General features: G+C 41.4%; 2 protein-coding genes and 2 non-coding genes across 5 annotated transcripts in view; 2 read left to right on the forward strand and 2 right to left on the reverse strand.

Moving 5' to 3' along the window:
- LOC144065881 (uncharacterized) overlaps positions 1-23,791 on the reverse strand; it is a 155,121-nt gene that overhangs the window by 10,812 nt on the left and 120,518 nt on the right. The gene's annotated exons all lie outside the window — the stretch shown is intronic.
- On the reverse strand, positions 5,762-5,843 carry trnal-uag (transfer RNA leucine (anticodon UAG)). The gene has a single exon. It is a non-coding gene; the product is annotated as a tRNA-Leu (tRNA).
- On the forward strand, positions 7,119-7,309 carry LOC144066381 (U2 spliceosomal RNA). Its single transcript, XR_013297554.1, has one exon. It is a non-coding gene; the product is annotated as a U2 spliceosomal RNA (small nuclear RNA).
- On the forward strand, positions 9,590-14,091 carry LOC144065914 (uncharacterized). The gene is made up of 2 exons (XM_077589152.1): positions 9,590-10,179; positions 12,121-14,091. The coding sequence occupies exons 1-2, from the start codon at positions 10,050-10,052 to the stop codon at positions 13,509-13,511; spliced, it is 1,521 nt and encodes a 506-aa protein (XP_077445278.1). The 5' UTR covers positions 9,590-10,049; the 3' UTR covers positions 13,512-14,091.

Raw genomic sequence — 23,791 nt, forward strand, 5'->3', positions numbered from 1 at the left:
CATTGCTTTTCAATTGATTTTACTCACCAAAAATCGTTTTTACACAATATCCATCCTCCTTTCTTTCTTCCTTCTTTCCTATCGCCATCGAAGCTAATGATGAAAGTCGAGCCTGTCTTGTCATATTTCCGGCATAGTCCATTTTGAAAATAGCTTTAAATCAACACAACAATATACTATTTGCTTGTGGAGCTAAGTTAGCGCGCTGAAAGTGCCGCACACACCATTTTCCCGGCTGTAACAGGCTTGCTAGCGTCGGAGTTGACCGCCCTTTCTTAACGATGTCCATTTTTTTCTGGAAAAGTCCGTCTGGAAAATAGCTTTGGGAGCAAACAGAATCCATTTGTTTTTGCTTCTGTCGGCCATTGTGAGTGGGGTTTGCGATCTCGGCTGCCTCGGGTACTGCTTTGGCCCGCCTACTAGCCAATCATAGTTTGAAAGATCATTGTGGGGTTGCCAACTCGAAATCTGATTGGTTAAAAGCAACAGTCTAGTTGAATGCAGCAGAGCCCGCAAGAACTGATTGTGAAGGCTTTGAGGCAGATCTGATCTGGCAACAAATAATGGCTGAAATGTGATTGGTTAAATGCTTCAATATGAAAACACACATCTGGAAGCAGTTTAACCAGGGGGGAAAGCAATGAAAGGAAGCTAACAGACCATTTGGAATAATAAGTATTGATGGACAAAATATAATATGATTCAGATATTTCCGAGGCCAGCAGAGAAGGCCTTGAAGGCCCTGACGGCCCGCCACTGATATATGTATATATATATATATATATATATATATATATATATATATATATATATATATATATATATATATATATATATATATATATATATATATATATATATATATCGAATATTTGTCCCAATATTATTGGGACAAATATTTGATTAATTGCCTAAAAAAAGGGGCTTTGCAAATAGCTGGGTCGTGAAGTGGGTCTCATATTGAAATGTGTATTTTGCCTGTTTATAGTCATGACTCCATGAGTCTCAAGCTTCTCCTTTGTAGAGCTCTGTCCTGTAGCCAGATGTGTCCTTGAACACTTGCAACATTGTCGTTATCTTCTATTTGCCGGTTCATAACAAATGCCTTATCCTGGAAGACTTGCAACATTGTCGTTATCTTCTATTTGCCGGTTCATAACAAATAGCTTACTGTCTGAAGTAGGGGAAAATCCCATCCCTGTTCGGTTTCGGTACCACCCTCTTGAGAGAATAAAGGTGAATGAATGTATGTTGTCTGTCTCGGCGCATTTGTGGACGACAGCCTTGCCTGTGGTTCACCTGTGCTCAGAATATTCTGTAATAAAAGCTTTGAAGTCACTGTTTCTCGCCTCCAGCCTGTATATCCGAAATTAATCGGACCCGAGAAGGAAGACAGAGTGCTCTTCCTTTAACAGTCGTTCACATCACTGCAAAGATGGTGCTACAGTAGCCTAATAAGGTGCTAGTTGCCAAACATGAAGTAGTAGGTGGGTGGCATTTTGCCCAGCAGAATTAAAAAGAACCAGTTTGTGGATCATTGAAAAAATAACTCTTCTCTGATAATTCTGGATTATTTTTTCATCACGAGTATATTGTTAAACTACATTAATGGAGGTACATTGATTCTATTTGTAATTATTGTCTTATTATTCAATAAAAAGAAATCCCTTGGTCTAAATATTGATGTGCATTCAAACAATTCATAACCTCACTATAATAAAAAAAAACTCTTCAATCAAAGAAAAAAAATATTTGAATGCAAAATCATAGCTGAGATTAAAAAAAATGCACTATCATTTTGATCTAGCATGATCATCTGAAATGGTAGTTTATACATTTTCGCGAAAGCTATATCAAACATCAAACATCTGACATTCTGGTCAGCGAACTTTAATGTCAGTGATGACTGTGCAATTGAAGAACTTCTTCAAATACAGCCCACTTCTTTGTCAGAGCGGGAGCAGCACATGCTTAAAACAAGCAAAAACCACAGCACCAGATTTGAGTTTTTCCAAATATTTTCATCAAGATACATTTCCGGTAGGTGACAATGTTCGGACAAAAACTCTAAAGAGAACTTTTAACCCAGAGTCTGGAACCGTATTATCAATAAAAAAAATGCCTTCAACAGATGAATGCAGCGAATTTCACTGTTTTAGCACTTTTTTTTCATGGTCACAGTAGAGTGTAAGACATAAGAGACAGGAAACGAATCAACAACGTGTTTATAATTTTAGGGGACCATAAGGGTTCAGTCTGACAGTTTAAAAATTTGGCTCTTTGTGTCTTTTTCGCCAGCCTTGCAATATCTTATGAAGCTAGTTTTTATTATTTTACATTCGAGTAGATGTGGTTGGTTGTTACAATGATTGGATTTGCCTACACGTTTATGGAATGGTTGCATGTCTTGTTAAAAAGGGGAACTTTTTGATTACATGAGGGGGGGTGTAAAAGGTTCATTTGTTCATCTTCTGTATTTCTTATCGTCATGGGGATCGTGTGGTTGTTGGGGCCTATCCCAGTTAGTTGTGAACAGGAGAAAAATCGGTGGTCCTGACTAAGTTTGAACCCTGCAATGAAATTCACATTTCACATTTTCTTATATTTAAAAAAAAGGCGATAGTAGTTAAGAAATAAACAGAAAACACAAGTTCAAAAAGTGAAAATGAACGAAAATGAACTGGGAAAATATCTTATAATGTGTTTACTTTTGTCAGATCGCCATTTAACGTCACTGACGAGTTAAATCTGCTGAGCCAACACTCTTGGATTAGATAAAAACACACGCAAAGGACTAAAAGTGGAAAACGTCCATTGAGTACATTCGTCCTGACTATGGTTTTTCACCTGTGTGGGTTCTTGTGTGTATTTTGAACCCATGACCTCGGAACTGTAAGGCCAACGTGCTAACCACTCGGTTAGTAAATGTAAATGTAACTAAATAATTATGAATGTTTATCAGACATTTATCAATACTTTCACTAAGTATTCAATATTGCAGAAGTGTATACTAAAACATGACTATGAGTCACAAATTACGGCCCGTTTTGGAAATTGTTTAAAAAGTCTCTTTTGGGTTATAGACACCTTCGAGAAATGTTTCATTTTGCAGTACGATTTATTTATTTCAAATGTCCATTTTCAGTAACTCATGATTGACAGTGACACATTACAGTTGCTTTTCCCAATTGCTAAAAGAGAAAATTCTAAAGGACCTACACATTTAAAAGAAATAGAATAAAAGTACATCCCATTTGAAAATACCACAAGCTCATTTCACACAGACTCGATTCCCATATCACAACAATCCTCCTCTCTCATAAATCGAAACCTTGTAAATAAACTTCAAATGTTTTCGCTGATTACTGTGGTGTTGAAGACGATGATTCTGTTTTGCATCAATGTATGTAACTTGTACCACAACTCCTCATCTGAAACTTCAGAAAAGGAGCCAAGAAAATACCGTCCAGTAAAAAACTATTCTACATAAACTTAAAATACATTGATTATATGATTATTGATGATCATCATTTTCTGACATTCAATGTGAATGAGGCAGAGGGTACAGAAAATGAATGAATGAATTTGACATGAACGTAATGAATCAAGGCTTTGTCATGGAGAAACACCTTGGGCCGCTCGGCCACACTAGACTCGGCGCTTGGAAGTTCTTAACCACAGAAATCTTAAAAAGGTGAAAGAAAGATTTGTTTGATTTAAAGAGAAACAAGAGTAGTTTTCTAATCGTACAAGTTAAAGTAACTCAATGAAAAACTGAATCTATTGAACACAACAGTACTCATTGAACACAGGAAGCTTATTTACTGGGTTTTACTTTTTGAGAAAAGAGGATTGTTATAGGTGAATTGAGTTTTTGTGTGAAATGGATTTGTGGTATTGACAAATGTGAGCTACTTTTATTATGTGTTTTAAATGTGTGTGCCCTTTTGTTTTAGGGAGTTGGACTTTCTGCACATTTGAAATAAATAGTAATGGAAATTGAAAAAAAATCCTTGAAGGGGTCTATAATTTAGAAGGCACTTTTTAAACATAATTCCAACAACACACCTTAATTTACGATAGCTATAGAGCTATAGTTATTTTTTGCAATATTGATTCCAATGATTAAAAGTCTATAATTGCTTAATTATATTTAATTCCTTGCATAGTTGGTCATTTGCTTCAAATATTGCCCATGAAAAGTGACAATTGATTACATCAGCATGAAGTAAAAAGTATATTCTAGATTTGTATCTCTGCAGAGCAGATTTTTCAGCAGTATCAAAGTAATAAAAAAAAGACAAGTAAAATAAAAAGTGAAAAGAACAGTGATTTTTTTTGACCGGGCATGTAGGAAGGCCTAGGATCGAGGCATGTAACTTCATAGGTGAATTAAATCTGGTGAAACAGTACTAATGAAAACAGGGTGGAGTCACATGGTGCCCTGATTTTTTTTTACCACGAATAGAATAGGAATAAGGTGTCTCACTAGTGTGACTACAAAACAAAAAAGGTCTGAACAAAGGCACAACTCAAAATAATACTAGAATAAAATAGCACTTCTCTACAAATCACATTTTTATAATCTCTAACAAAATGATGCTTTGAAAAGCTGAATACCAAATAGATTTTTTTTTTAAATACAAAGTTAAAAATGGGAAGCAAACATCTGGAACCTGTTTACAGAAAAATCTCATCTTCAGAGTAATATAAGTTAAAACATTCATGAACTAAGCAGTGGGTTTATAATCAAGTGTTAATTGATCATTCAATTGACATATTACATGGTACTTTATCACTACTTCATTTAACAAAGTCAGGTGTTTTTACCATGAAATGTGGCAATTGTTGCTCTCCGTCCCTTTAGAAATACACTGTAGGGCTGGTTGTGTTTGGAACTATCTGGGCCGGCGTGAACCACGTGACCACCTGGCGGCGAGATCAGAGGGTGTCGTGTATGTGTACTAATATCAACATAAAAGCCGCACCTTCAAAGAATGGCTTTTATTAAAATTGGTTTTATATATTATGCACATTAAGGCGCAGTAGTAGTAGTAGTAGTAGTGGTAGTAGTAGTAGTAGTAGTATTAGTAGTAGTAGTGGTAGTAGTAGTAGTGGTAGTAGTAGTAGTAGAAGTGGTAGTAGCAGTAGTAGTACTGGTAGTAGTAGTGGTAGTAGTATTAGTAGTAGTAGTGGTAGTAGTATTAGTAGTAGTGGTAGTAGTAGTAGTAGTAGTGGTAGTAGTAGTAGTAGTAGTAGTAGTAGTAGTAATGGTAGTAGTAGTGGTAGTGGTAGTAGTAGTAGTAGTAGTAGTAGTAGTAGTAGTAGTAGTGGTAGTAGTAGTAGTAGTAGTGGTAGTAGTAGTAGTAGTAGTGGTGGTAGTAGTAGTAGTAGTGGTGGTGGTAGTAGTAGTAGTAGTAGTGGTGGTAGTAGTAGTAGTAGTGGTGGTGGTAGTAGTAGTAGTAGTAGTGGTGGTTGGGGTTGTGCCATACACATGGATCTAAGATAAAGGAATTTAATACCATGATAAACCAATGCAGTGTTACATCTACTTAAGAAAATAATTGGTTCCAGAAGATGTTTCGTAACCTGAATTTTTCACAAGTAGAGCAGGAATTTGCACGATCATTCATTCATCTTCCATACCGCCTGAAGAGTAAAAGTCTGTTGGTTGTTCAAAAAGTCAAATCAAAAGCCTTTATTGTCATCATACACAGCTGCGTATAACAAAATTGGTGAAAGAACAATAATCATGTGCTGTTGGCAGTGATGGGATTTGAACCCACACCTCCTGAGAGACTGGGGCCTAAATCCAGCGCCTTGGACCGCTCGGCCACATTACCTTAGGGTTAATCACTTGCATGTTTGTCCAAATGGTTTAAGAGCTAATTAATGGCAACCGGCAGAAATGTGACAACAACTCGTCGAGTTTAATAAACATAGCGCTATGTGACTGTCAATGCGATACAAATAATGGCTTCTATCTCATTGAGGGTCCAGATGGGAAGAAGAGAGTTTATCTATGGGAGGCTCAGGGTTATCTTCATGCTGACACAACCCTGTAGACAGCTGGGGAGCCGCTGACGCTGTGGTTATCAGCAGTCTTGCTGATGGTGATGCACGGTGTACGTGTTTTTATGGTACTGAACTTTCTTACGTTTCAAATGCACCCTTCAGTCCCCCTTTTGGAATCGAAAGATTCCAACAAAAGGCCAGATTTGGGGTTTGCTGCGATGGAAGTCTGAGCCAAGAATCTCCCGTTGAGGTGACAAATGAAAGTCTGGAATTTTTATGGGTGTGTCTGTGGTGGATGCAGGTGCAGTTCAAGGTGTTCTGGATCATCTTTGTTTAGTCCGCTCCAAGTAGTCCAAGGCGTTTGGCTTCTCTTTGTTTAGTCTAACTTAGGTTATCAGGAGCAAAATATTTATACATCATTTTACTTTAAGCAAATATAGCAAAGTAAGTTTAATAGTAAGCAAAGCATATTCTTTGTTGCAAGCAAACTTATAATATGAAATAATCCTGACATTCCCCCTTTTTATAATATATTTGCACACAATCTAATTCCATTATGCCTAAATGTTAATAATTCCTTTTTATGACAAATATAATTCCACCAGGGGGGGTTGTGCAGGTTGGTATGAAAAAGAACAAACTCAATCTCGTCCAATTCGCTTTATGACAAGTGCAGCAATCCAGGTAACGTCCACCTGTGTGGAGTTTGCATGTTCTCCCTGTGTGGGTTTCCTCCCACATTCAGAAAAACATGCATGGTAGGCTGATTGGACACGCTAAATTGCCCCAAGGTATGGGTGTGAGAGTGCATGGTTGTCCGTCTCCTTGTGCCCTGCGATCGGCTGGCCACCGATTCAGGGTGTCCCCCGCCTCTGGCCCGGAGACAGCTGGGATTGGCTCCAGCACCCCCTGCAAACCCTAATGAGGATAAAGCGGTTCAGAAAATGGGATGAGATGAGTTCCCCTGTTATCACACTAAACGTGTGTCATTGTAGTTTGTTGTATATGTAAATGTATGTTACTATTGACATCCGACGTGTGTTTCCACTACTTTAGGTTGAATTATCTGGAATGAAGTCGTCCTTCGCGTCTGTTTAAGGAATATCGCTTCTCGGCCTTTTGACTAAGATCAAGTGTAGTATCTGTTCTTATCCGTTTAATATCTGTTATGTCTCCTAAATGGGGACCATATATTAAATTGATATTTGGGACTAGGTGATGGAATAGGAGCTTGATCCTTCCACTACACGCATCATCCTGGTATTGCAGTATCTCCATGAGAGATGCAAACCCCTCTATTTGTCCAAATACATATACTAACTCTTGAAGTTCCTAAGTTTAATGATTGAAACGACAGAAGTGAATCTGAAATTTCATATATTATTCATGAGGATGAGGGGTGATTTAAATTAACAAATTAAAGCCTTTCTTTTGTTACAAAATCTAAGTTAAACAAGACTGTATAAACATTCACATTTGATATAATAAATCGATTGACGATCATCATTTTTGCCAGTCCAGCTTGTTTAAATGCCTGCTCAGCGTCGAGGTGCCACTCTTTTTGCTGTAATATGAAAGCAAAGCGCCACATTGACTTCATTCAGCATACATTTTTTTCCCCAGGATAGCGTCGTCACGCGGAAGCCAGTGACAGTAGCTCTGTATATTCTTATGTTTTTCGTGTTTTACAGCCCTTCTATCTTTTTTAAAATTACATTTGAATATTTCTTAATACATTCGTCTTTACTTTACTTTGTACTTTATATTTTTTACATTAATGTTTTTACAACTTTCTTTGTTCTGTGAGCCTGGCTTCTTTCGGCTACTTCTTTTTTGGGAACCATTCAACCATGCCTATGCTGTCATACACATGGGACTAGCTGTTACAATACGCAGCAGAAGGAGCAACACCTCAATACCGCAGGAAATTCGGAGCTGGGCAAAAGTGCCGGGAGAAGAAGCAACGCTTCTGACCAACCATTCCATCATGGGATAAGATGGAAGAGCTGTCGGCGCTTACCAGGCCGGAAACAGATTTGAGGAGTTCTACCCCACTACTGTTGTCTTCAGCTCCAGACTACTGAGGAACTGTGCGGATAAACTTGGAAGAGTGACTCTGCATATTCTCTACCTCGGTCACAGTCTGCAGAAGTTCCCCATCTTGTGGAAGACTTCCTGTGTGTGGTTCCAGTTTTTGTCCAACTTTACAACGTCTTTATGAGTCTGTATCCGTTTTAGCTACCGCAACCAAGATGGCGCCGTTCAAGTGGCAGCCGGCGGCAGTAGCTTCGTCCACTCTTGCTCGTTTTGTGTTTTTGCTGCTTTTCTGTCTTAATGATCTGATTTGGTGATTCTTAATGATCCCATTTACTTTGATTTGCTTTGTACTTTGTGCTTTTGCTTCGTTGTACATATATAGATATATGTATGTACGTATGGTTGTATATAGGATTGGATAACTTAATACAAAAAAGGGAAAAAACACAAAAGGAAAACCAATCTGGATTCTTTACAGGAGTTTAAAAACCACCTCTCCAGCCTGGCATAAACATATCTCTTGTTCCCTGCAATAGTTACATTCACATTCAGAAACAAATGAATAAATGTATATTTTTAAATAGAATTGAACCACCATCTCCCCCCTGTTCACAAGGATTAATATATTAAGCCTGTACCCTTTACAGCAATTAAGCCACATAAAATGCATGCTAATCAAGAACTCCAAATTCATTCAATAATGTGTATCGCGCAGTTGTTTGAAATGAATAATACCCCAATCTAGTAGTTTTTTGCAAACATTTAACATTACATTCCCTTTGTAGTTTGTCTATCATCTCCAATAAAACTGTCTTAATGTTTTTTTCTAATAGTTACACATAAAATAAAAATCTAGTTACATATCTACCAATTATCATCCCCTTCAACATCAAAGAGATAAAAACAATTTACCGTTAATTTCAGACATGAAGTTACCGTATTTTCACACTTGTAGAGAGAACATCTTTTATATATGAATTTGTCAAATTGTTCAAATTAATATTTATTTTCCTCTTAGTTTTAAATCTTAGCAAATAACGCTTCTCTTTTTTGTCACCTTTGAATTTGGAAGGATATACCTTAGTGATGGGACGATGGTATCTCAAGGATTGTATTGACACGTTGTGCCGGCACTGTATTGAAACCGTGTTGGTCATCCAATAGTGACCCCTGCAGTAGTTATAAATTTATTGCAGGTAAAAAAAAATCCATGTTTTTTTTCAAATTCCAAACGGAGTTTATAGTAAGATAAATCAAATTTGAGTTACATTTTTTAACTTATGTCCACATTTTTGTTAACTGGTAAATCATGTGAAATAAAAGTGATTATTTCGTTTTGCCTCACACGATCAAAATGATTCCACACTGGGGGAAACTTCTTAGAGCGAGCCATATTTACGCCAAAGTCCGTCCAACAGACCCACGACACTTTGAAACAGTTTATTTCTTTAAACTGTGAATGTATTAACACACTTTGGCCAAACGATACTTTCCCTGTACCGGTCACGTGATTCTTTTTAAAGCTTTACACGCCCCAATGTGGGCTTTCTCTCTTGAGCTATCGGCACAGTGCTGACGCACCAGCGTCGCTCGTTCCATCGCTATTTATCAGCAAAACCTGCTTTTGCTTAGCCCAGCTAGCAGCTAGCAAATAAACAGGTCGTTGACTAGCTTGTTTATACTTTAGCTTAATTTAGCTAGCAGCTATCAAAGGAACAAGTCGTCGAAGAGCTTGTTTATGCTTTAGCTTAGCTAGCAGCTATCAAAGGAACAAGTCGACGAAGAACTCGTAGGTTTCCTGGCTATTTTAGCTCAGCATAGCTAGCAGATATCAAATAAATAAGTCGCTGAAGTGCTTGTTTATGCTTAAGCTTAGCTAGCAGCTATAAAGGAAAGGGTCGACTAAGAACTCGTTGTAGGTTTCCTGGCTATTTTAGCTCAGCCTAGATAGCAGCTATCAAAGCCGCCGCCATCATCATCAGAATTCACGTGTGGAAATGTCGGCAAGAACACAACGCCCAAAGCTCCAGGAGGAACTTTTTGAGGTCAAACAGGAGCATTCAACTCACGAGCAATCGACAGTTTGCAACATAACGCACGAAAAAGTTGTTCTTCATAGACTAGATGGTGGGTACACTTTTTATTTCCATATATTCCCTTAAAGGTATTCTATTGACACCAAACTATAGTAGCGTACCGTACATTTTCATGAATTCGCACTAGCACCATTCGAAGAAAGACGTAATAAATTATAATTCTATTTAAATATAACCACTCTAGGAGGGAAATGATGAGTCTCAACGTGTGTTAATACTTAACAACGGCATTAAACAGTAGCTTTCCTTTTATTGTATCCTTATCACAAACAAACAATGTATTTTTCAAATTACGCAAAGCGCGAGCGCCTCCCAGAGGCGTTCAAGAGTCATTCCTGCTACTCGCCCTCCATTTTTGGCTACATGCTTGAGTGACATAACACTTATTTGCATGCTCTAAATTGAACATTCAAAAAATAGAGATGTAGATGCACTAAACAACGAGAGCAGCGTTCAAACAATTGGATTGGATTGGATAACTTTATTCATCCCGTATTCGGGAAATTTCGTTGTTCCAGTGGCAAGAGGGTGAGGATGCAGGAATAGGAAAGGCATTTTAGACATAAATAGATAGGTAATAAGTAGGTCAAGAAATAAATACATGAATAAATATATAATTAAATAAGCGTGTTGCTTAGCACATATATACATACATACATACATACACATAAATGTACATGCATGCATACGGTAGGTCTTAACACCCAGCCATTTTTTTGTTAAAGAGCCTGACAGCTGATGGGAGGAAGGATCTGCGGAAGCGCTCCTTCCTGCAATGAGGGTGCCGCAGTCTATTGCTAAAGGAGCTTCGGAGGGACTCCACAGACTCATGCAGGGGGTGGGAGGTGCTGTCCATGATGGACATCATCCTGCTCAGCATCCTCCGCTCTCCCACTTCCTCCACAGAGTCCAAAGGACAGCCCAGAACAGAGCTGGCCCTCCTGACCAGCTTATTCAGCCTGTTCCTGTCCCTCTCCGTGCTCCCGCATCCCCAACAAAGCACTGCATAAAACACTGTAGATGCCACCACAGTGTCGTAGAAAGTCCTCAGCAGTGACCTGCACACTCCAAAGGACCGTAGACTCCTCAGTAGGTAGAGGCGGCTCTGGCCCCTTTTGTACAGGGCATCTGTGTTTGTGGACCAGTCTAGTTTGTTGTTGAGGTGAACACCCAGGTACTTAAAATTCTCCACGATTTCAATGTCTGTACCCTGGATGTTCACCTGAGTGGTCTGTTGAGGATTCCTCCGAAAATCGATGACCATTTCCTTTGTCTTACTGGTGTTGATGTAGAGGTGGTTTTGCCTACACCAGTCAACAAAGGCTGTGATGACTCCCCTGTACTCCAGGTCGTTCCCGTCCGTCACTCGTCCAACAATAGCAGTGTCGTCAGAGAACTTCTGGAGGTGGCAGGTGTCTGTATTATGTTTAAAGTCCGATGTGTAGAGGGAGAAGAGGAGTGGAGAGAGCACTGTGCCTTGTGGGGCCCCCGTGCTGCAAGCTACCACATCAGACGTACAGTCCTGGAGTCTCACATATTGTGGTCTGTCAGTGAGGAAGTCGATGATCCATGCGGCTAGGTGGTTCCTTACTCCAGCCTCTTCCAGTTTCCCTCTCAGTAGAACCGGCTGAATGGTGTTGAACGCACTGGAGAGGTCAAAAAACATCATTCTCAGCGTGCTTCCCGCGTTCTCCAGGTGTGAAAGAGACCTGTGCATCAGGTAGGTGGTAGCATCTTCCACACCAATGCCTGAACGATAGGCGAACTGCAGAGGGTCCAGCTCTGCATTCATCAGGGCGCTGAGGTGATTGAGGATGATTCTCTCCAATGTCTTGAAGGCACTCATTTGCATCTGAAAAGTTTGTAAGTAGACGTATGGCTCTATAAGACTTTAAATTCTCAGTCTAACCTAAAGGACTTCTCGTCAGATAGACAGTTGATAAAATATATCATTTATCTTTGTGTTTTGCAGCTTTCAGAAATGATCTTGGTGCTGATGGGCAGGGGTCTGGTGACTTTGAAGAGAAATTTGAGCTCCCCCATATCAAAAGGGAGGAGCCAGAGTTCCCTATTCACCAAAAGAGAGAAGAACTACTTCCCATCAAAAAGGAGGAAAATGATTTCACCTGGTCAACTGGTGAGCCCAAGAAGAGCAAAGATGATCTGGGCGTGGCCAGCAGAGGGGCGGAGCCAGCATACACCTCAACAAGGCCCCAAATTAAAGAGGAGGAGGAGTCACAGTTTCCTCAACAGCAGCATATGAGAGAAGAGGAGCCTCCAATTAAAAAGGAGGAGCAAGATGTCATCGGGTCAACTGGTGAGCCTTCCAAGAGTAAAGATGATCTGGACGTGGCCAGCAAAGGGGCGGAGCCTGCACATGGCAGCAACTCAACAGAAGGATGGCAACTAGAGAATCTAATTGCCCCTTTATCAGATAGCGACGACTTGCTTTATGACCACGAGGACGATGAAGGTGTTAAGAAAAAACCCAGTGGCGACACACTCTACAAATGCGCCCAGTGTGGGAAAACATTTGGGAAAATGTTTACTTTGAAAAGACATATGGTGACCCACAAAGGTGAAAAAACATTTTCCTGCTCAGTTTGTCGTCAAACATTCGTAGAGAAGCGAATCTTAAAAAGACACCTGATAACCCACACTGGTGAAAAACCATATACGTGCTCAGTTTGTGGTAAAACGTTCCCATACATGGAAAGCTTAAAAGCCCACACGAGAACCCACACTGGTGAAAAAATATTTTCATGCTCAGTTTGTGGGAAAAGTTTTACAGAGAAGGGAAGTTTAAAAATACACTCAAGAACCCACAGTGGTGATAAACCGTTTTCCTGCTCAGTTTGTGGGCAAGCATTTACACAAAGGGGGAATTTAAAAACCCACACAAGAACCCACACTGGTGAAAAACCTTTTTCATGCTCAGTTTGTGGTCACTCTTTCTCTCGAAAGGGCCACTTAGAAAGCCACATGAGAACCCACACAGGTGAAAACCCATTTTCGTGCTTGATTTGCGGTAAAGCTTTCAATCAAAAGCAAAACTTAAAAGTCCACATGAGATCCCACACTGGTGAAAAACCATTTTCCTGTGCAGTGTGTGGTAAAAGATACCCAGAGAAGGGAAGTTTAAAAATACACACAAGAACCCACACTGGTGAAAAACCCTTTATCTGTTCAGTTTGTGGTCAAGCATTCGCAAATAAGTCAAGGTTAAAAAGACACACAAGAACCCATACTGGTGAAAAACCCTTTTTTTGCTCGATTTGTGGTCAAGCTTTCTCTCAAACGCACCAGTTAAAAAGCCACACAAGAACCCACACTGATGAGAACTCCTTTTCCCCGCCCAGTTAATGTTCAAACATTTTCAGGGAACCTGAAAAGAAAACTTAACAACCCACACGGGACGAAAAGCATTTTTTCCTAATTTGTGGTCCAACATTCCGCCCCAAGAATTCCTTAAAAATACCCATAATAACCCACATTGGTCAGGAATCATTTTCTGCTCAGTCTGTTGGAATATATTCAAAAGATTTAAATGACGAGTGTCGTTTTAGAGTCACATGTTGCTAAGATGAGTCTTCTGTGAATTTGGCCGTAAACAACAAATAGAGAAAAGCATAAGTTAAATGTTGTTTAATTTCATTTGATCGTTTCAATTAGCTTTGTAAGCTACATTCATTTCATATTTTTGGGAGGAAGAAATTCTGTTTGATATACTGTAATGATTTGCTACATTACATGTTATGGGAATTTGAAGTTTTGTGTTTGTTTTTCCAGGTTGTAAAATTTGGAAAATGATTTTGGCGATAAAATTAGGACTAATTTCCAATTTTTTTTCTGGTTTGTCTTTTTCCATTTAACATCTTTTTTCATTGTGGAGGAAAGAAATATATATTTATGAGGTGTACAATAAATGAGGGAAATCACAATCGCTCTGTCTGTTTTGTTTCCGGCCATTTTGTGGCAATTTTTTCTCCTGTGCATGGGGGGCAGCCTTACTGTAGGAGAGGAGGATCGGCGTTATTTCCATGCTGACTCAACCCTGCTGACACGGCTATTTTGATGACACGATGCTGTTGATGCTGCAAGCTGAGTTCTGAACATCACTTCCTTTCACGTTACTTCCTTGAACTGAACATTCTATGTCATGCCCCCTTCAATATACATACACCTGTATACAGTGGTACCTTGACATACGAGTGGCCCGACATATGAGAAATTCGAGATGCGGGTAAAATTTCGGGCAAATATTTATCTTGAGATACGAGACAAATTTTGATACACGAGCAGACAGCGGACGTGAGATGCTCCTCATAAGAACATCATGGCCACTGTCTCTATCCCCGCAACTCCCTCTTTGTAATGTCTCTGCGAGCACTGGGTGGAGCGTTGCTTTTTTTAAAAAAAAATTTCTTCCCGTTAGTCATTGCGAATGGCGAGGCGATCGCTAATACGAGTTATATACACTACTCGTTGACAAGTGGTCATGCGTTATCCTATTGTGAGGACATTAGTGTGCATCGTTTTCGGAATATTTTGAAGGGAATACAAAAGCAAACAGCCCATCGATAGTGAAAGTCAGGGTGGAGAAGAAAGGTATAAAAATGTAAAACTAAATAAGAATTAAGTTTAGTGTAATGTTAAATTAAATTTATTTTTGAGTGTCTGCGTCATAATCCAAGTTCATTTAAATTTGTTTGTTATTTTACGAGCGTGTTGCCGTGCAAAAAGTCCCCCCCCCCCGTCCCTCTCTACCCTCCGCGAAATCTGTCTAATTTTAGTTCTATTAAACACATTTTAGTATTCTATTAAACCACTAGTAATTTGATACTTTGTTATTAGATGGCAAATTAGAACAAATAAAACATTTTTTCCAATCCGATATCCTGTTTTTGGTGTTTTTTCAGAGTGTTGGAAAGAATTAAATTGTTTTTAGTTCATTTCAATGGGAAACGTTCGTTTGAGTTACGAGAAAATCGACATACAAGCTCAGTCCCGGAACGAATTAAGCTTGTATCTCGAGGTGCCACTGTATATTGTTAATGTTCTTGATTTGGTTGTGAAGGTTTTTGTGAAATTATAGACAGACACCAATAGGACAGTTACAAGAGAACATCCAATGTCCTTATCTAGTTCTATCAATTCAGTTTTATGATGCTTTTCAGCCCCTGAAAAGCACATTAAGGCCATAAAAACTGAATTTGTCCCCTGCAACCAAACAAACTGTCAGAGACACAAATCTACAATGGACATAGTGTAAAATGGTCCAATTCAAGTAAGTTATTCATTTGGCATCATTCGAAGTGATAGAAATTAAGTTTTAATGAAAATTATCATACTCGGCCAAAACATGCTTTTCAGCCCCTGAAAAGCACATTTTGGCCATAAAAACTGAATATGTCCCCTGCAACCAAACCAACTGTCAGAGACACAAATCTACAATGGACATAGTGTAAAATGGTCCAATTCAAGTAAGTTATTCATTTGGCATCATTCGAAGTGATAGAAATTAAGTTTTAATGAAAATTATCGTACTCGGCCAAAACATGCTTTTCAGCCCCTGAAAAGCACATTAAGGCCATAAAAACTGAATTTGTCCCCTGCAACCAAACAAACTGTCAGAGACACACATTTACAATGTACATAGTGTAAAATGGTCCAATTCAAGTAAGTTATTCATTTGGCATCATTCAAAGTGATAGAAATCAAGTTTTAATGAAAATTATCATACTTGGCCAAAACATGCTTTCCAGCCCCTGAAAAGCACATTTTGGCCATAAAAACTGAATATGTCCCCTGCAACCAAACCAACTGTCAGAGACACAAATCTACAATGGACATAGTGTAAAATGGTCCAATTCAAGTAAGTTATTCATTTGGCATCATTCGAAGTGATAGAAATTAAGTTTTAATGAAAATTATCGTACTCGGCCAAAACATGCTTTTCAGCCCCTGAAAAGCACATTAAGGCCATAAAAACTGAATTTGTCCCCTGCAACCAAACAAACTGTTAGAGACACACATTTACAATGTACATAGTGTAAAATGGTCCAATTCAAGTAAGTTATTCATTTGGCATCATTCAAAGTGATAGAAATCAAGTTTTAATGAAAATTATCATACTTGGCCAAAACATGCTTTCCAGCCCCTGAAAAGCACATTTTGGCCATAAAAACTGAATATGTCCCCTGCAACCAAACCAACTGTCAGAGACACAAATCTACAATGGGCATAGTGTAAAATGGTCCAATTCAAGTAAGTTATTCATTTGGCATCATTCCAAGTGATAGAAATAAAGTTTTAATGAAAATTATCATACTCGGCCAAAACATGCTTTTCAGCCCCTGAAAAGCACATTTTGGCCATAAAAACTGAATATGTCCCCTGCAACCAAACGAACTGTCAGAGCCCACAAATCTACAATGGACATAGTGTAGAATGGTCCAATTCAAGTAAGTTATTCATTTGGCATCATTCGAAGTGATAGAAATTAAGTTTTAATGAAAATTATCATACTCGGCCAAAACATGCTTTTCAGCCCCTGAAAAGCATGTTTTGGCCATAAAAACTGAATATGTCCCCTGCAACCAAACCAACTGTCAGAGACACAAATCTACAATGGACATAGTGTAAAATGGTCCAATTCAAGTAAGTTATTCATTTGGCATCATTCGAAGTGATAGAATTTAAGTTTTAATGAAAATTATCATACTCGGCCAAAACAACTCGAGGTAAAGTTTCCCATTGAAATGAATGGGAAACAAATTAATTCGTTCCAACTCTCTGAAAAAAACACCAAAAACAGGATATTGGATTGAATTTTTTTTTTATTTCTTATAATTCGCCATATATTGACAAAGTAATAAATAACGAGTGGTTTAATAGAAATAAAGTGTTTAATCTAACTAAAATTGGGCGGATTTCGCCGAGGGGAGAGAGAGACGCACAAAAGGGGCGGGGGGCTTCGGTTTGTATTCCACACGACGCACTCGTAAACAGAACAAACACTCCACCCTCACGTTCGCTATCGATGGGCTGTTTGCTGTCGTACTATTCCCTTCAAAATATTCCGAAAATGATGCACACAAATGTCCTCACAATCGGAGAACGCACGACCACATGCCAACGAGCAGCAGTCTTATCAGCGATCGCACCGCTGCTCATCTTCTTCTTCTTCTTCTTCTTCTTTTTTCACCTCAGGCGCCTGAGGATTACCCTCAGCAGCGCTAGAGCTGCCACTGGAACACGGATAAGTTCATCCAGGGAGTTGCCCAAGCCGCGATGGTAGCGTTCGGTCATTAAGGCCGGACAGCGGAGCCATAAGTGTTCAGACGACTCAGTTTCCTCGTCGCACAGGCGGCAGCGATCCGAGTCGGATTTCCCCACAAGGTGGAGCCAACGGCGGAGCAGGGGGTGGTGTCCACTGCGGAAACGAATCAGGTCTGTGCGGTCTCCTTTCGATAGGGCAAGTTCTTCCTCTGTGACTTTTGTAGTGTAGGTCTGCAAAAGGCGGGCGTGGGAGAGGGGGGGGAGCGATCTTCACGTTGGATGATGGCACGTCTTGTGGCTGCGTCCGGGGGGGTATTGGTTTGGTCATCTAATGAGCCAAGTTTAGCTAGGGCATCAGCCAGGTCGTTTCCGCATATGTTGTAGTGGCCCGGGATCCACAGTAGCTGTAGTCGCTTAGGCGGAGGGAAAAGGGCAATGTCACCCTGAAGTCTCCGAATGGCGGGGTCTTGCGTATGGGGGTTTCCCATAGCTTGGACCAGCGATTTGCAGTCACTGAGGATAATTGATGTCTGCCAGTCTGCTGTTTCCCTCAGCCAGGAGAGTGCCTCGGTCAGTGCCACTTTTTCAGAGTGGTAGGAGCTGCTGTGGCTGCCAGTGGCACCATGCCATTGGTGGATGATTGCAGTCTCCTTAATGACGACAAAACCTGCACCACCGTCCGCAGTGCCTTCTTTGGTGGATCCATCTGTGAAGATCTGTAGGTCCGGTTTACCCATGCTTCTGATGAGCTCTTCTGCCTTATCTCTTTGGGTGATGGTCGACTTGTGTTTAGAGACTGCGGTAAAGGCGGTTTGGATGGGGGGGGGTAATAGCCAGGGTGGGCAGGGATGGGAAGAGTATGTGCAATGGGTATGGAGATCGAGAGCGGTAAGACGGGGAAGGGTCGATAATCGCCAGTCTGGCTTCTTTTGCAAACGCATTTTAACGTTTTCATGGAGGAGGCGGTGTCGGGGATCAGAAGGAGGCAGCTGGTTCCAGGCATCCGCCTTAAGAAGTGCTTGTAACTTGAGGCGGGATGAGAGGGGTGTGAGATGTGCCTCATGTAGGACTGCTTCGGTGGGGGTAGACCTGAGGTGGTGGGTTATGGCGCGGGCTGCTTCCAGTTGGGCGGTTTCAAGGGATTTGAGGTGAGTTTGGGCCAGCCAGGGGGCCCATGCCGGTGCTGCGTACTCCGCAAGACTTCTCTGGGTGGCAATATACACCGTTCTAAGGTCGTTTGGTTGCCAACCCCAGGATGTGCCACTGAGTTTGCGGAGGAGGTTCGTTCTTTTGGACATGGTTTGGCGGACTTTTTTCGCTTGCGCTGCAAACGTGAGTTGTCGGTCAAAAGATACGCCAAGAAAAGTGGGGGTGGGGTTATGCTTGAGGGTGGCGCCATTTATTAAGATCTTTGGTTGCCATTTGGCCTCAGCTGAGTCCAGGCTAAAAAATGACGCCTCACACTTGGTGGTGTTAAGGTTTAGGTGTGCCTCGGAACTCCACCTCCAGACTTTTTCAACCTCCGCTTGAAGTCTGCTTTCCACCTCCTCTTTGTTCCTACCCCGACAAGCAAGAGCCAGATCGTCTGTATAGGCGCTGACCAGGGTGGAGTCGTTGAACTTGTCGAGGAGGTCATTAATGTAGATGATGAATAAGAGGGGTGACAGGACCGAGCCTTGGGGGAGCCCTTCTTTGAAGGTTCTGCTCCTGCCGATGGTATTGTTGATCCTGACCCTGGCTGTGCGATTTGTGAGCCAGTTGGCGATCCATCTGATGAAGCGGTAGGGGACCCCCAGGTCTGCCATTTTTTGTAAGAGACCTGTTCTCCATACCTGGTCGAATGCTTTGCTGAAGTCAAAGAAAGTTGCAAGCGTGCGTTGTCGTTGAGTCGACTGGGAGCCATCAGAGATAAACTGCGACAGTCGCAGGGCCTGGTCCGTCGTGCTTCTTCCCTTTCAAAAACCGGCTTGCCAATGGCTGAGAAGCTGTTTATCTTCCAACCACCAGGCGAGACGGTTCACGATGAGCCTTTCCATCGTTTTGCTAAACGTAGAGGTGAGGGCGAAGGGTCTGTAGTTCGCAACGTCCTTTGGTGACTTCCCTTTTTTGAGGAAAGGGATGATGGTGGCTACTCGCCAAGCTTGTGGACACCAGCCGTCTAGCCAGCTGGTGTTGACGATATGGAGTAGTTCGGGGAGGATGTTTGCCGGGAGATTTTTCAGAAGGTCCGGGGCTATGTCGTCAGGTCCAGCTGCCTTACCCGCTTTAAGTTGGGCCAGCGCTGTCTGGAGTTCAGTATCGGTGAACAGAAGCTCGAGGACTTGTCGCGGTGAGCCAAGTAGTCTGCGGGTAGCTGTACATAGAGAACACACTGCTCGTCTGCTCCGCTTGTCACTCTTGCGTCCGCTGACCGAGGCATATTCCCTGATAAATGCTGTTGCCTTGGCTCGGTCACTCACGTACTCCTTGTTCTTGTAGACAAAGGACTCACCAGATTGTTGCGTTTTGGTGCCTGAGAGGGATTTTTACTAAGGACCAGGCTTGTCCCGTAGATTTTGTCTCGGCGATCTTGGCGAGGTGTCAGCGCCATGCGTTTCTTTTCGCTTCATTGGTTTTTTCTTTGTTCTGTTGACACAGTGCTACCCATTCTTTCCTATTTTGTTGGAGGTCTCGACGTAGTCGATTCCTTTCGCGGATGAGGTCCTTCAGGTCCTGTGTCAACCATGGGAGCTCCTTCTGGCGGATAACTTTGACCGGTATTGTAAGTGCTGCTGCCTCTTTCATGTGTTGCACTAAGAGGGAGAGCTTTACCGGGGCTGTGGCTGCTGCGGAGATTAAGGGTAGGCGACCTACGAGGATGGTACGATACCTCTTCCAGTCAGCTTTCGAGAAGTTGGGTTGTACTCTTCTTTGTTGGCATTCGACACGGAGAGCATGGTTCCACCTAATCAGAATCGGTCTGTGGTCGAAGGTCATCTCGTCGATCGGTTCCCATTGCAGATGTTCGGCCGTGGTGGGGTAAGCGATTGTTAGGTCGGGGGCACTCATGCCTGCTCCTTGTTGGTATCTGGCAGTCCGTGTCCACACGCTGTCATTAAGGAGAGTTAGGTCATGGTCATCGACCCATTGATGGATTGCGTTACCCCTGGGATCTGTCTTGGCAAGAATATCCCAGGTCAGGTGGTGCGCGTTGAAATCCCCGCAGATCAGGCCATGCTCCCTGGGGAGCCGGTTTAACCAGAGAAATCTTGGGGGGCTGGACAATAATCCGATGTCGCCGGGGGGGATGTAGAAGCTATGGTCTCAATTGAAACACTTTCACTCCTCTTTTTTATGGAGACAATAAAACCAATATAAAAAGTTCCTTATGACTTATGGCATTGCTCCTCGAGCAATAATTTTTCCAATCAATATTGGAGTGCTTTCCATTCCGTCTGATCACGGCAAAAAGTTTATCTTATCTGTCTCCTCATACGTTTCAACTGAGAGAACCTTCTTACAGTGCACAAGGTGGATCGGCTATTTTCATGTCTGCTGGGTGGCCAGGAACACTTGTGTTGAGCACCCAGGCTCCTGGGACCGCCGTTGGTCCAGTCTGTTTTCTGTTGGGAAGCACAGTCTCCTTCTAACCCAAATTCAATGTGTTCCTTTAAAGTTTTTTTCTTTTATGCAGATAGCCAGATTAGCCTCATCATCCAGCTCCAATCGTGTAGTGAATAACGGCATTTGGTACATTCCACTAAATTAGATTTCCATATTTTTTTTCCCGTTGACCTTATGTAGGCGCAATGATTTCATAACAAAATATGGAAACTTTTGTCAATTCAGTCAATTATTCTGTTAACACAATTTGGATGCCATTATCACTATAATACTTTGGAATTTCATATCATGCACTGTCTTTGTTTTTTTCTCAGTGCTCCTAAATTTCGCATAGCAGATTTGTTTCTCCACTTCAAATTTCACATTTGGAGTACTGCTGCTGCATTTACACCAAAAAAATTCATTGGACTAAACAATTTTCCATAATTTTCATCAAAAATTGATTTCAAATTTCTAAATCATTTTCCACCTTGATATCTGATTGAAACAAACATTCACGCTCACACTCATTTTCAGACATCAGTGGTCTGCAATTTTTCACTAGTGGAGAGCGCCATCCCCAGTCTGGGGCTCCTTGGCAGCTAACCACCTTTTGCTGTAATCTGTGATATTCTAATAGTCATTAATATGACTCACGCTAAAGCATATTTCATTTGTTGATGGGCAAAACAATGAAATATCATCCGTGCACTGAAGATATCTCATGATGTCTATGCCATCTCAGGGAAATCATGCCTATCCTAAATTAATTATTTTATCTAAACTTGTCAGGTACATTTTACCTAATAATTTGGATCCATGCCATATCTGCATTGCTTTCTTCATGTTTGATATCATTAATAATTTGGATGAATGCCTTTCTGCATTGTTATCTTCATGTTTGATATTATTAATAATTTGGATGAATGTCTTTCTGCATTGTTATCTTCATGTTTGAGATTATTAATATTCTAAAGTATTCTTAATACTTAAGTCTAAATCGCAAATCACTCTTTTTGCTAAAATAGCTAAATTGCACTTGTTGAATTGCTATTCTGCTCCAAGCTTGTGTTTATTTAATATAAGAGCCATTTTTTTTAGCTCACTCTTACCACAATTAAAATTTAGAGAAACTAACCTTCCACTTAGCCATTTCCTAATTCTAAATTTCAGTGTTTAATAGAGGACCCATAATTTGTCACTAATATATCCCAATACTGTCAACTCTCTCTGTCTCTCTTGTGGTAGTCTTTCCTGCCCTTTGTTTTTTGTATGAAGGGAGCAGTAAGATGTAGGGGCGACCCCCCTCTTTTTGTTTGCACAGCGTGTGCTTAGTTTATCGGATGATGGGGTGTCCGCATCTGTGAAGGGGTGCTGGCTGTGACCATTGGACCGAGCTGGCGAGCCTCATGACCAGGAGACCGAGCCAAAGAAATGTGTCCGGCATTTTGTACCACACTTTTTCGATTCTTTCAACTGCCAGGGTGTTCCAAGAACCTTCTGAAAACGGTCTCGATAGACTAAATCATCTTCTATGTCATAAAACAACGTACAATGAAAATCATCCTTGGGTGGATGGTAAGGCCCGAGTGAGTCAATGAATGGTTTCCACAGGTGATAAACGGACAACAGTCCCCCAGTGGCCGGAGTTTCAGGCTCAAGACGTGACCTATAGATTGTCAACCACTGTGCACATGTTCGTATTGGTTGTGAACACGGAATCTTTGCACCATTTGGTAAAGTCACTGTGAGGCCATCCGGTCCACATAAGATGGTAGCTCCAATAGACATCAACAAGTCTCTTCCCATCAAATTCACAGGAGCCTCTCGGGCACCTCTATTCTGAGTGTGGAGGATCCCATGGACCGTAATAATCATCTCCGCCCTGGTAATATTGTCCAGGTGACTGAGCCGGCTGCTGGGGGCCGCCAAGGTCTGCCAGTGCCTCATCCTCCTCCGCGCGTAGGCCGCTGCTGTTGTGGGCCATACTGCTGTGCTTGGGTTGCCGTGGGAACAGTTGTTGCAGTTGCTGCTGTTGACTGGGACAATCACGTCTCCAGTGTCCAATACCGCCACATATAAAACAGTTGCCTTGTTGGCCTTGTCCCGAGTACCCTCTTCCCCGGCCACCAAAGAAACCAACCTCGCGACCACCGTATCCATCATGTAATTGACCAACACCTCGAGCCCCACCACAGCCTGGTACATCTGGACGGATTGCTCTATCTCTTCCTGTTTGGCTTTACTATGTAATTTGGAAAGTTGGAGTTTTAACACAGTAGAGATCAAAGGTTCCAGAAGAACCTCAACAATAGCTGCTATATGGCCTGTCTCGTGTCAAGCGCACAACTCTGTCCACTCATCAATGTCAGGAGCCTCCTCCGCCATGAACTTCCTCCCCTCGCCAGAGGGGGGGGATTTATTTAGTGCCACATCTCTAAGAACAAGAGGATCATATATCACACCTCCTCCCTGAGGGCGGAGGGGAAACATACCTCCTCTCTCTGTATTGGGCCACGCCTCCACCTACTCACCTCCCTCCTTTCACTTTTTTTAAGTTCTGCCTTAGCTGTGACATCACACTCCTTTTTTTACAACGCTACGGACAAACGCTTTTGACCTGTAAAATGTAAATTTCCTTTCAACGTACAAAATTATTTCTCCAACTTACGTCTAATTTTAGCTCGTCTTTGAAAACCAGTGCTTCTACATCTCCGTACAAACTCATCAATTCATTCCATTCTTTTTCAGCATCTTTTTCCCCATTCCTTTCAAAACAC

The sequence above is a fragment of the Stigmatopora argus genome, chromosome 20 (genome assembly GCF_051989625.1).
Source record: "Stigmatopora argus isolate UIUO_Sarg chromosome 20, RoL_Sarg_1.0, whole genome shotgun sequence".
Taxonomy (NCBI): domain Eukaryota; kingdom Metazoa; phylum Chordata; class Actinopteri; order Syngnathiformes; family Syngnathidae; genus Stigmatopora; species Stigmatopora argus.

Bases quoted from the DNA above. Each gene is read 5' to 3' on its own strand.
- LOC144065914 (XM_077589152.1), top strand. From the start codon at position 10,050: ATGTCGGCAAGAACACAACGCCCAAAGCTCCAGGAGGAACTTTTTGAG. The intron at 10,180-12,120 runs GTGGGTACACTT...TGTGTTTTGCAG, and splicing joins TGTTCTTCATAGACTAGATG to CTTTCAGAAATGATCTTGGT.